At 47.9% G+C, this 13,104-nt stretch overlaps 1 protein-coding gene across 3 annotated transcripts in view; it reads left to right on the plus strand.

Moving 5' to 3' along the window:
• LOC113215612 (uncharacterized) overlaps positions 1 to 13,104 on the plus strand; it is a 26,501-nt gene that overhangs the window by 4,740 nt on the left and 8,657 nt on the right. Inside the window, exons 2-5 of one of the 3 annotated variants that reach the window (XM_052274563.1) lie at positions 2,942 to 3,106; positions 8,044 to 8,223; positions 12,074 to 12,177; positions 12,254 to 12,433. In XM_052274563.1, coding sequence (XP_052130523.1) covers positions 2,942 to 3,106; positions 8,044 to 8,223; positions 12,074 to 12,166 — 438 coding nt within the window. In that variant the 3' untranslated portion in view covers positions 12,167 to 12,177; positions 12,254 to 12,433. Of the gene's footprint in view, positions 1 to 2,941; positions 3,107 to 8,043; positions 8,224 to 12,073; positions 12,178 to 12,253; positions 12,434 to 13,104 lie in introns of those variants that run through there. The other 2 variants (XM_052274564.1, XM_052274562.1) reach the window with 2 other exon arrangements.

Consider the following 13,104-nt stretch of genomic DNA (forward strand, 5'->3'; position numbering starts at 1 on the left):
AGAGCCCGCAGGGCGAAATTTCGTCCGTTTCGCTCTATTATTAACCGTTTAGGCGCCACACGGAGTTTTAGACGAAACAAGCGAAAAAATGTACAACCATGCATGCTTAGTCGAAGTGACGGGAAGTTGACGGGCCGGAGGCCCGTATCCTTGTGTTCATTTTTGCGCTACCCGACTCGGGTGTCAGCGCCGCAGGCCTAGGTAGATGTATGCCAGGCGCGTCGCAGCGCAACAGTGTTTCGTGAGATATCGCGAAGCCTGTTACGCGAGACGTGGTCTGGCGTACATCTACCTAGTTTTAATACTAAAATTGGGCGATGGTAAATTATTAATAACAGATTATGCGATATTCTAAATTCTTGCTCTCTAGTGAGCGAAAAAAAATTCGTGCACCACTCTCTCTTGCTCTCGCGCTCTGGAGTGCGGGAATCCTCGCTACAGTATTTCTAGTGTGTCGTATTGTGAACTCTCATGGGCCTTAAACCGCTTCGCGCCCTCCTTCCAATAGGGTGTTCCAGGCAATCAAAAACTAAAGTAGGAAAAGAACAAACTCACTGACGTTTTTGTTTCCGTTGGTCGAGCTTATCACGTGCCTTCGAGGCCTTTCAGGTATGAGAAGCTGTCGGATCTGTTTCGGGCTCTCCTCCATATTGAAGAGGTTAGGATCGGCCCGAACTGCCAGGGTACTTTCTCATACTGGGCGGACGGAAACAGATAAATCAGTGAGTTTGATCTTTTTCACTCCCGTTTGTGATAGCCTGGAACACCCTATTGAAATTAACTGACTATCTGTAATCACGATATCCTAAAAACGGTTAGAGCTAGGAGGCTCAAATTTTTATTGTAACTTTGTATCTTACAAAGCAAGAACTGTATTGATCTTGAGCCATCTTGCTCAAAAGTTGGCCGGGTACGGGCAAGTAAACAGATTTCGAAAATATTGATAATTTTCAATCATTCATACAGCTTCCTAGGGGGAACTCTACCAAGTAGAAACCAGAAGCCCACGATTTTGTCCGTTTGGCTCTATCTCTTAGCGCGTTTAAGCGCCAGGGGGTGTTTACCACATGTAAATGACCCTAATCCATTTTAACGTTTTTTCTCAGATACTTGGTAGTCTCTGATGGAGTAACTCGTCAAAATAAAACACTAGGGGGCAAAATTAGGGACATTTTAGGCCGAAGGCCTACTTACGAATCTACCTTTTGCCCCATTCGGGTGTCAACGCCACAGTCCTCGGTAGATGTATGCCAGGTGCGTCGCAGCGTAACCATGTTTCATGAGATACCGTCAACTTAAACAGGAGAACTGGAGGAGTTCATCCCATTCCAGCTATTTCGGAGAGGTTGTGTTCAAAAGTAAGTTGGTGTGAGAGAACGGAATCCCCATAGCTTAAAGACTTTAAGTACTCGTACGTGTCACAACTCGTTCTGGACAAATCACAGATGGTATGAGCTACTTCAAGAATGTTTCTTACGAAATTAAAGATTTCTAAAATTCATTAATATGTATTTTCGTTTTGTTTGTGTTGAAATTTTACAGAAATAATTGTTGAAAGATGTCTTCAAGTACCTTTTTCTGAACTCATATGATGCTGTCCATCTCCCTACCTGACCGTATGCATGCCCGTACAAAAATAAGGAGATCTAGGTCGTCTCCGTTGGAGACGTTGTCAAGACTGAGTAGCCGAACTTAGACAACACGGAGACGGTAGAGACGACCTCGAGACGTGGCCGTTTAGTCTCCAGTTGCGCCTCAGTCAGGTCTCGTTTGCGATCCCGCTAAGAGACAGCGCCGAGCTATCGCCTGGAGACAATAGGGTATCCCTCTAGAGCGCGGGGCGGAACTAAGAAGAACAAAAGCGAATACAGAGAGCGGTCGAACCTTTACCCCCACTACCGGCAAGACGTAGAGGCGGGAATCTCTCGACCAATCGTGAACGTTTATGTTCTATCCGCTCTTCTTCCTCCGTTAGTCGAAACACACTATTCCGCTCCGTGCTCTAGAGGGATACCCTATTTGATACATCGACATAAAGGCGACAACGATAAGCGCCGCCGCAGCAGGCTGGGTCGACATACCGACCTCCAGCCTGCTGAGCGGAGGCGTTGACCACTGGGTCAGAGTGATCACTGATGGCGAGCTGTGCTGGTCGCTGCTACTAGCAGACTCGCTCGGCAACCGAGGCCGGCAGCAACGTCGGAGCGGCTAGTGGCAGACTGGAGTAAGTACTGGTGGAGAGGCAGCGGAGGCCTATTCTTCTGTCTTCAAGTGAAGCCGGCCTCAAGCACATTTTATTGCCCCCTATACCCTACCTTCGGCAGCGGCCGAGCGGCCGCTCGGGTGGACTTGGTCCAGGGTATTGGGGGGTCGCCGAGAAGAGCAGTGGCCATGCGGGGCGTGGCGTGGCGTAGTGTGAAGATGCATCGCGCGCTCGGCTGGCGTTCGGCGGAGCCGAGGGCAATAAGGTATTGGCATCTTCGGCGGGTATAGCGTGGCGGGGGAGGCGCGCCCAGTGCAATAGGGTATTCCGCTACAACACAATCGGAACCTAAAGAAGAAAAGCATGACTACCCGATCTGTTTCCTCCTGAACGCTGATTGGCCAAAGATGGCGTGGCTGTGGCGGTCAGCCAATGAGCGCGCAGAGGGAAACAGATCGAGCAGTCATGATTTCCTTCCTTAGGTTCCGGTTGGCTTGCAGCGGAATACCCTATAGTTTTGGCACGGTCCGCGACTGCAGCCGGACACTGTCTGAGCGCGCGCGCTCCGCACACAGAGCTGGAGCGAGCTTCACGTTTTTATGGTCGCTTCCTCTCCACCAGTACTTAGTCCAGTAGTGGCAGTCGCCAGTGCATCTCGCGGGGCACATACTATATATTTCAGGAACGAGAGGGCAACGTGAAGCTATGAAATGGTCCGCTTAATGAAATTTGTTTCAGGGACCGTACACCATCGTGCCTGAATTAGCTGAGCCGTGCCCTAAAGATCTAATGGGTTTACCATGGGACCTCGACGTCAAGTTCGTTAGGGATCGAAGTAACCCAAACATTTTCTTCGTAACGCTAAATTGGGCTGGACAGTTTGTTTTTGACGACCACAAGGAAGTAAGTACGTGTGCTTGACGGTGATACATATAATGTGTACACTGTAAACAAAAATATGCTACTGACGAACTTCTGTTTCTTCTTTGAGGCTATTTATTTCTTTATTTGCTTTATCCAAGTCTTGACATAAGATGGTAGAGTTAAAGGGGGCAGTCCTGTCTGTTGCACGGGTTTGGGAGATTATTTATTAAACCTGGGCAGGAAAATGGATGAACGACCCTCTGACAAAGAATTTCGCTAGAATTCGATGTAAGGTAAAGGAGTGTAACCCTCCGGGAACATGGTCTTCTAATCGGCCTGAACCACACCGGTACTCTTCTTCGTAGCCGTGGCGTGTTCGATTCCGGCCGAACGTTTAGACCTGCGGCGAAGTGACAAATATAGTCAATCACTTTTCAAAGATGCCTCGATGGCGTGACGGGAGCACAACGAACACTTTCCAGTGAAGTTCCAGGTTATTTCCGGAAAAATTCTCGGTGTCCTCTGGCGCATGCGCAGAGCACAAGTTCGCGAACTTTCGTGTTTTACTCATTTCGTATTTTTGATAGTTTGTCAGACTAGATTAAAAGGTAGAAATAAGTTGGGCCGTACTCAGATTTGTTTCAGTTCTAGTTTTGCCGTAATAATTTCCTCAAATACGCGTTTTTTCATCGAAATTTCGTACATACCCTAAAAATATAAAGCGGGGATAGCGCACTGGAAAGTTATTTCCCAAACCAAGCGAGGACCTCACGGACAACTACTTGCTGTGAGTAATTCTTTAAAAGATAGGTGTTCATAAAAAGGAATGTGTGTTGCTCTGACTCCTAACTACTAGCTATATGTACGGTGGACCACGTCTCGCGTAACAGGCTTCGCGATATCTCACGAAACACTGTTACGCTGCGACGCGCCTGGCGCACACATAGCTAGGCCTGCCAGCCCCCAAATTTGACATGCTCACAGCATTTGAAGGGGACTTATTACTCCATAAGTAGGGAGGTGACGTGAAACTTTTGCTGTTCGATAATGGTTTCCATTAAAGGTTCGCATTTTGTCAAAGTCTTATTGGCTGAGCGATAAGCGAAGTTCATTACTCCGCTGACCGAAAAAGTTTCATTCTGCTTGTCTGTCTGTTTTTCTGTCCGCACGATAACTCGAGAAATAAAAAAGCATTCCGGTAAACCTGAAATGTAGAAGAATGCGGGGAACAAGAAAACGGAAGTCACCATACTAGAGCATAGTGATTTCCGTTTTCTTGTTCCCCGCATTATTCTGCATTTCTGCTTTACCGGAATGCTTTATTGAGAGAGCGATCTGGGAATTTCAGGGTCGTTTTGTATCATATAAAGACAGATCGAGTTCGGAGATGAGCATAGACCATTTCACCCGAGCGCTTTTCGACCTCTCGAAGAACAAAAATACCTGAAGTCAGGGTAAAGTGTCTCACGAAATAGAGGTTTGTCGTCAATGCAACCGACAATCTACTCTTCTCCGACCTAAATTTAGTCAAAAATATATTCTTACGGCACACACCGCTTCAATCAAACGTGTTTAACGGCTAGGAACGTTTCATATACTGCCTGACTTCCGGTATTTTTGTTCTTCGAGAGGTCGAAAAGCGCTGGGGTGAAATGGTCTATTCCAGATCAAATATTGACTCTAAAAAGAAATCAAAAACCACAGGTTGCAAAATATATTTTTTTCCAAATATTTTTTAACGGGTTCCTAAGAGGTAACTCGTGAAAGTATAACCCCTCGGGCGAAAATGTCGTCTGTTTTGCTATATCTTGTACAATTTCCGCGCTATGAGGCATCTCTTGGCGAAAACAACGCAAAGACAAAATGGTCTATTAAATCGTAAAGAAGGCTTTGTCACAGAATTGTAAGGGGAGTAATACTTATAACAAACATTACGGGTCGAACCACACCCTCTTTTGGGATTAAGGGTCCCTACAGACAAGGTAGATGTACGCCAGACCACGTGTCGCGTAACAGGCTTCGCGATATCTCACGCAACAATGTTACGCTGCGACGCACCTGGAATACACCTACCTTGGCCTGCGGCGTTGACACCCGAGACGGGTAGTGCCAAAATGCAGTCAAAAATACCAGCCTCCGGCCCGTCAACGGCCCGTCACTTCGACTAAGCCTGCAGGATTGAAGATTTTTTTCTTTTATTTTCGTCAAAAACACCCTCTAGGGCCTCAACGGTTTGAGCTAGAGCATAGGGCTCTACTTTAATGAATTACCTCCTAGGGTACCATAAAAAAAAATTCAAAAGACGTCATGTTTGGAACCCGTTGTTTTTTTTTTTGTTTTTTTTTTTAAATCCAATTTTTGAGCTAGAATGCTCATCTTCGAACTCGATCTGTCTTTTTATACTTAAACGACCCTGGAAATCCCAGGTCGCTAGCTCAAAAGGGTATTCCGCTAAAACACAATCGGAACCTAAAGAAGGAAAGCATGACTACCCGATTCTGTTTCCCCCTTAACGCTAATTGGCCAAAGATGGCGTAGCTGTGGCGGTCAGCCAATGAGCGCGGAGAGGGAAACAGATCGAGCCCTCATGCTTTTCTTCTTTAGGTTCCGGTTGGCTTGCAGCGGAATACCCTATAGGGTATTCCAATGGAGCGCAGAGCGGAAGCAAGAAGAACAAAAACGGGAGGTGGAAAGGCGCCCGCACTCCTTCCCGCCTGCCGCCCTCTCCTTCCCGGGCGCTCCCCCACTCCGTCTAGTAGGGGAGAGGGGGACGGCACGGGCGCCTTTCTACCTTCCGTTTTTGTTCTTCTTACTACCGCTCCGCGCTCCATTGGAATACCCTATTCACTTTCGAGTTATCGTGCGGACAGACACACACATAGACAGACAGACAAAGTGTTTTCCGACCAGACGGAGTAATAGGCCTCGCTAATCGCTCAGCCAATAGCAAGGTAGATGTACGCCAGACCACGTCTCGCGTAACAGGCTTCGCGATATCTTACGAAACACGGTCACGCTGCGACGCGCCTGGCATACATCTACCTTGCCCTGCGGCGCTGACACCCGAGTTCGGTAGCGGAAAAATGTACACAAAGACACGGGCCTACGGCCCGTCAACGGCCCATCACCTCGACTAAGCATGCAGGATTGTACATATAGCTAGTTACAGGATCGAATTTTGACAGATGCTGTAAAAATCAACGTTTTAGTGATACTAGATAATCTAGGGGCCCTTAAGCCCATAAGAGGGTGTGGTTTGACCCGTAATGTGTGGTTCAAGTATTACTCACTTTCCAATTCTGTTACATGAAGCTTTTTTTACGATTTAATAGACCATTTGGTGTTTTGCATTTTGTTTTCGCCAAGAAATGCCCCCTAGCACCCAAACGGTACAAAATAGAGCAAAACGTACGAAATGTTTGGTCAAGGGGATCTACTTTGACTATTTACCCGTTAGGAAAACCTAGAAAAATTCCTTTTGGGGAAATTTTTGAACCTTGGATTTACACATTTACACCCTTAGGGGTGGTTGTCAGGATTTGCCGTAAGCGTTTCGTTCTCTCGGAGTTGACCTTAAGATGGCCTGAAAATTTGAAGTCTCTAACACATCTTCTTCTAGTGGAACAGACAGACACACAGACACACACAAGGTCGTTCGCATAAGCCCTATGGATAGCTTTTTCAAAGCAGAAGGGCGGGCTAATAAAAGTATTCTAACCTTCAAATTTAATATAAAAAATTTAGAACAAATCTCTGTACTGCAGTTGGCGATTCCTCTGGCGAGCTGGCAAAGTTGAAAGCAATGAGAGCATTGTGGAAACATCGTGCTTGTTAGGGTGGGCCTCTAATGAAACCAGGATCATATAACCGATCACCCATCATTTCAGATTTTGCTGTTATTGATGCAGCCCGATTTGCTAAACGGAAATTGGGAGTGAAGCAATGCAATTACTACATTTTCACAAATTTTGTGGGCACTAGGCTGCCTGTATGAGGAACCCATCTGTACCGATTTTTTAGCCCGCCCTTCTGCTTTGAAAAAGCTATCCAGCGGGCTTATGCGAACGACCTCGTGTCTGTCTGTTCCTCTAGAAGATGTACTAGAGACTTCAAATTTTCAGGGTATCTTAAGGTCCACTCCTAGAGAATGAAACGCTTACGGCTAATCCTGGCAACCACCTCTAAGGGTGTGAATGGAGGTATCCAAGGCTCAAATATATTTCAAATCAATATTTCAATATTGGTCAATATTGGATTTCCAAATATTGACTTCAGGATTTCCAAATATTGACTTCAATGTTTTAAAATATTGATACTAAAGTCAATATATTGAAAAACCGCCCACCCCTTGTAGAGGTTCGTTGGAGTTTTGTTCTATATTCTTTACGTCTTCTGTTATTTTAATGCACTTTTCTTAGCTACCCCGTGCATAATTTTAACGCACGGGGCCCTACGTACTTTTATTGTTTTACCTCATTTATTTTTGGGTGTAATTTAAAACTCAATATACAATTTTGGTTTAAATATTTTTGTGGCATAAATTTCTGCGGGCCAAAGGTCCCTCTTGGTCAAATGGCATTGGGTGGAGTGCACTGGGTGAAATGACTCGGGGCTAATGTTACTGGGCCGAATGGTTTTGGGTGAAACGAGTAGGGTGTTCCAGGTAATCTAAAACGGAAGTAGGAAATGAACAAACTCACTGACCTTTCTGTTTACGTAAGGACTCTGATTGGTGAAGCTAATCACGTGCCTCCGCGGCCTTTCAGGTATGAGAAACTGTCTGTTCAGCTCCCCTCCATATTTGAGAGGTTAGGATCGGACCATACTACCATGGTAGTTTCTCATACTGGGCGGACGGAAACAAATAAATCAGTGAGTTTGTTCTTTTTCACTTCCGTTTTAAATAGTCTGGGACACCCTATTTGGTGAAACGTCCTGACGCCTGGAGCTGACTTAAGTGGAACACCCTTTTACAGGCCCATGCGGTTATGGCTTCGTGGGACACAAGAGGAGGTTGGAAGGAGAACGCATTAGTTATGAAGTTCAAGAAGCTGTGTGCCACGTTCAAGACATACATGCCGGACTCATGGAGAGAGATGATGAGGCTTCTCACAAGTAACGTCACTATCACAGTGCGCGATTGCCCATTTCCACCGGTATGTTGCTCTATACTAGTCTGTTTTAAAAAGAATACCAAGTGCATATTCGTTCGGGTGTAGCGTCCTCGTTCGACTTTCGAATTGAAAAAAAGAGCCCCCTCACTTCAAGTCGTTTTCGCTGGAGTTCCCGAAATCGATCTTGTTTTTCCACTGAGACCAGAACACATGTTTCAAATACATCGATAAATATACATATTAAAAATATTTTCTATCGTGGACCTGCCATTCACTGCAAAATTCTTGCAAAGAACTTTGAAGCGTTGTTTTGCAAGCGGTAGTTTCCATTACAAACTATTTTCTTTGCGTCTTCGTAGGTTGCGAAGAAACAGTTAGCAAATTTAGGTTAGATTGATGATGGTAACGTTAGGGTTTCGCTAGCCTTGAGACCAGAGTTCGGAAAAACGTCCCAGTGCGACCGACCACTTCAACCACGCGTGGTGGCCTGTGTCGCGCTGCTCTATGCCACTCTTCTTGACTTGGATCGGTCGCTGATTGCGATGTCATCGTCGGTATCACACTAAATATGCACCACGGGGCCGGCTCAGCCAATCCGAGCCCGCCGCCACGTTCAACCATGGGCCGCTGTTAGCCACGGCAGGTGCGTCAAGCGGCGAGGAGTGCGTTGACCCATGATAGAAGGGCGCCCTGGAGAAGAAGCTTAACCCCAGCCGGAGCGTGCGCCGCGGGACGGGGGACCAGCCTGTGAGCGCAAATGAAGACGTACGGCCTTTTGTAAACGTGCGCCAGAATGGCGAAGGACTGACGCGTCGGCTCATGTAACTGTCATACCTGTACGTTCAAAAGTAAAGGCGCAGAGGCCCGCCTAAGGGCGCGCGCGGCCCGCGCCGGGGGCTCCGGCAAGGCTGCCTGGCTGATGGCTGGCCGGCGGAGCGGCGCTGGGCCGGGCGGGCGATGCGCAGTCGACCGCTGCGCTCCCCCTCCACCGGTCTGCGCAGCTTCTTCTCCAGGGCGCCCTTCTCTCATGGTTGACCACACGAGCCGCTAGTCGGAGGCAGGCAGTGACCAAACCGGTGGGCACGATGGTCGGTCGCAGTGGGATGATTTTGCTCCAAAGGTGCTGTAGGCATCGCGGGGACTCGAAGTCGTCCAATTCGTGACGCGTCAATGAGGATGGCGACTGAAACTTTCGGCCGCCAGGATCGCTAGTGGCACTGGTCCCCTAGCGCGCCGCCGGCCGGGCGGAGCGTGTGTGAGCATAAACTAAAATTGCATTCTTGGGTACTTAACTCAAACGAAGTACATCGACCATTACATCAAAATAAAGGTGAAAGTGTGAGGATTACTACGGTATAGTTCCTTGTGTGATTGAAGGCCTTGTACTCGATCAGGGCCGTTTGGCAAAATGGGCTGTTTTCCGAAATCACAAGAGCTTTTTCAACCCGTATTTTCTCATGCAAGGAGACGAGCTATCAACCTACATGAAGCGAGCCGATTTTCCGTCTGACTTTAAACTTTACATTCCTTTTTGCCGCACTTTGATACGACTTCTGGTTTTCGAGAACGAAGCTCATATCTGCGCGCATGTCGGGCCGGCCGCCCGGCCCGGGCGGGCGCGACCCATAGTGGCCCATAGCGTCCAGCCGCAGACGGCTGCAGCCCGGCCCGACATGCGCGTGGAGATGAGCTTCGTTCTCGAAAACCAGAAGTCGTATCAAAGTGCGGCAAAAAGGAATGTAAAGTTTAAAGTCAGACGGAAAATCGGCTCGCTTCATGTAGGTTGATAGCTCGTCTCCTTGCATGAGAAAATACGGGTTGAAAAAGCTCTTGTGATTTCGGAAAACAGCCCATTTTGCCAAACGGCCCTGATCGAGTACAAGGCCTTCAATCACACAAGGAACTATACCGTTGTAATCCTCACACTTTCACCTTTATTTTGATGTAATGGTCGATGTACTTTGTTTGAGTTAAGTACCCAAGAATGCAATTTTAGTTTATGCTCACACACGCTCCGCCCGGCCGGCGGCGCGCTAGGGGACCAGTGCCACTAGCGATCCTGGCGGCCGAAAGTTTCAGTCGCCATCCTCATTGAAGGACTTTGTTTTTCTGGTTCAGCCGCTGGCCCAACTCGCCGCGCCCCGCCACGTGTCGAGGGGCCTCGTGTTGCTGCTGACCGTTGTACTGCCGGTGGTCGCTGCTGCTCATTGTCAGCCCGCACGCCAGCTCGGCTGTTGCTCTCGCCTGCAGCCCGTATAGCTTCTCGACCATCGCCAAACATCTGGTTCAGGCAGACCCTCTCAACTGGCTCCGGGGGTGGGACCACTTCGGCGTCGCGGTTGCGGTTGTTTTGGTCATTGTTCCTCCGGCTCCGCCTCGTCCGCCTCCTCGCCCGCCGCCGAAGCCGCCCCTTCGGCCGCCGCCTCTTTCCCCGACATAGGAATCATCGGTCCCTGTGGCACACATTTCAATATGGAACCATGTACGTCTTGTACTCCATGTGACACATGCAGGCACTCACAGGTTGCAGTCTGTTGCCGCATGGGGACAGCCGGTTGTGGAGGTGGCGATGGTGGTCCAGGGCCTGGGGAAGAACAGCCTACGGCTGATCTAGCTGGGCATAATTGCGCATAGGCTGATCCAGCTGGGGATAATCGGGCTGATGACACTTGTTATTTCGGTGAGGATATGAGGCACATCTGTTTTAGTAGTCGACACTTGAATTTTAAGTGTGTTCACTTCGGACGGGTTTTTCTAACTAGGGCCATGTCAACGGAAATCGTGTTGGGATCGTGTGTTCTTCATTTTCTTGTTCGTAATACACAATAATTACGCCATAAATGTCTGCATCGAGCACCAGGTGCCAATCGTGTGCCGAACGATAGAGTTTATGTTCAGTGCCACATTTGTGTACAGCATTTCCCCTGTTACCCTTGGGCCATGAAGTTGAGGCACAGAGAGGCAGGGGATGGATTATATTGTGAGGGCTATCTGATAGCTGTGGCTCTCGAATTATGTTATGTGTGGTATGTTAAGTAAGTTATGAAAGGTCCCAATATTTAAATATGCAAACACTTAGTAATACAAATTTACCATACCATAGGCGGTCCATTCAGTGCAAGAAGATCATGAGGATGCAGCTGACTGTCCTCTTACTCACCAAGAAGTCAGATAGGATCTGCCGAGTGCGATTGAAGACACCAGCCTTTGAGAGCATGTTTGATCTTCTGCATCTGTTAAATGAGCAGGACAGAGAGTTATTTTTGCAGTTGATGGAGAACATCAGGATGTTGCCCACATGTAAACCAGGACCAGTCAGCCCGCTGACACAACTCCACAATGTCAGACAACAAACTTTCCTGGTGGAAGTCTTCGCCACATATCACTGAAAATAGCCTGGCATTTATTTCAGGTGGATAGAATGATGATGATTGTGAAACAAAAAGTACAGCACTATTTCTTTCTGTTGTGGTGAGATCTTGAACACACGCTGCACAGTCCACTAAATTCAATTTTTTGAGAACACCATGCAAGGGACAGGCTGAACCCTGTGCCTGCAGCGAAACAGCACGATGATCTTCATCACTTGTGACTGGCCGATTTCCTCGGACCAGGGAGGGCTCAGTGTTTTCCCCACTCTGCTCTGTGCTTCCCTCCTGAAGCACAGAGTACGGAAGTCACCAAGTAGGAAGGAATCATCATCTGCACAGTTTTTGTCGCTGGCTTTGCTAGAGAAGCGAGTGATGAGGCAGGTTTTGAGAGCTGCTGTGAACTGCGTTGTAGTCACCTCAGTGCTGGAGCAACAGCACTGACGGATGGAGCAGAAGAAATTCTCTACAGCATCTTGATTCAGATTTCGTAGTCGCAATGATTTTACTTTTGCTCTCTGCAGTTGCTGTTTAATCCACTGCGTAGCCCTGACAGACTTTTCCACCCCTTGTCATATGGAGGAACACGGCGAGTCTTATTAGACTTCCGAATGTAGACCTTATTCTTGTAGGTTTTTAAACATTTCAGACCACTTCGTATGATGAATGGATTTTGGACTCACATTAACCCTGTTCTTTTCCAGATTTCTTCCCACTCGGTCCATTTGATCGCGGCGTGTATGCTGATGTTTTGAGTTGTATTTGGTTTTTGTATCTGACGTTGAAATCAGGCCGTTCGGATCAACTCGGAATCTGTTATTGCATATCGGTTGCTACAACGACGTGTGTCTCGTCGAGTCGCCCCCCCCCCCCTCCTGTGCCCGTATGAAGTGCAAATAAAACTACATTAAAACTAATAAAAATATCAAGATGCATTCCACAACACGGGGAACTTGCTCCGCGCGCGGACTAGCCCATCCCACCCCAAAAAAGTTTTCGAGGTACGGAGCATAAATTGTAGTTTTGACCTGAAAAAGACCGTGTGCAAAGTCCGGGCCCTGTGCGACAACGTTTACCCGGATCGCATTGCGATTTTCGTTTTGGCACAACCTTGGCGCCAAACAGGTCGACCATCTTGTAGGCACTGCACTGCGCGCACGGTGGGGCCAGGGCGAACGACTCGGCTGAAAGTGTTACCCTATGGGTCCTACTTTGTATCAGATATGAAGGATCCGAACTCCCGACACACACGTCGTGTCCAGGGGCCTAAATGTTCGCCCGACGTCACTCGCCATTTACAGAAAATAATGCCGACGTAGCCCTAACTTTTTATTACATGAAAACCGAGGGCACACTTAGACCTTTCAGAATCAATAATGTCTGCGGGGTAGCGGTGACGCTTTCACTAGAGAAAGTTTGAAAAACATGTATTTGCGCCTGTGGTGACGTCACTTAGCCTGCCCGCACTACACGTCTGTAGTGCACAGAAGCCTAGTACACAGGCGTTTTGGACTTTTTTTGCCTTTTCTATTGAACGCGTCACCGCTACCCCGCA

Source organism: Frankliniella occidentalis, unplaced genomic scaffold (genome assembly GCF_000697945.3).
Source record: "Frankliniella occidentalis isolate FOCC.00 unplaced genomic scaffold, Focc_3.1 Scaffold409, whole genome shotgun sequence".
Classification (NCBI taxonomy): Eukaryota; Metazoa; Arthropoda; class Insecta; order Thysanoptera; family Thripidae; genus Frankliniella; species Frankliniella occidentalis.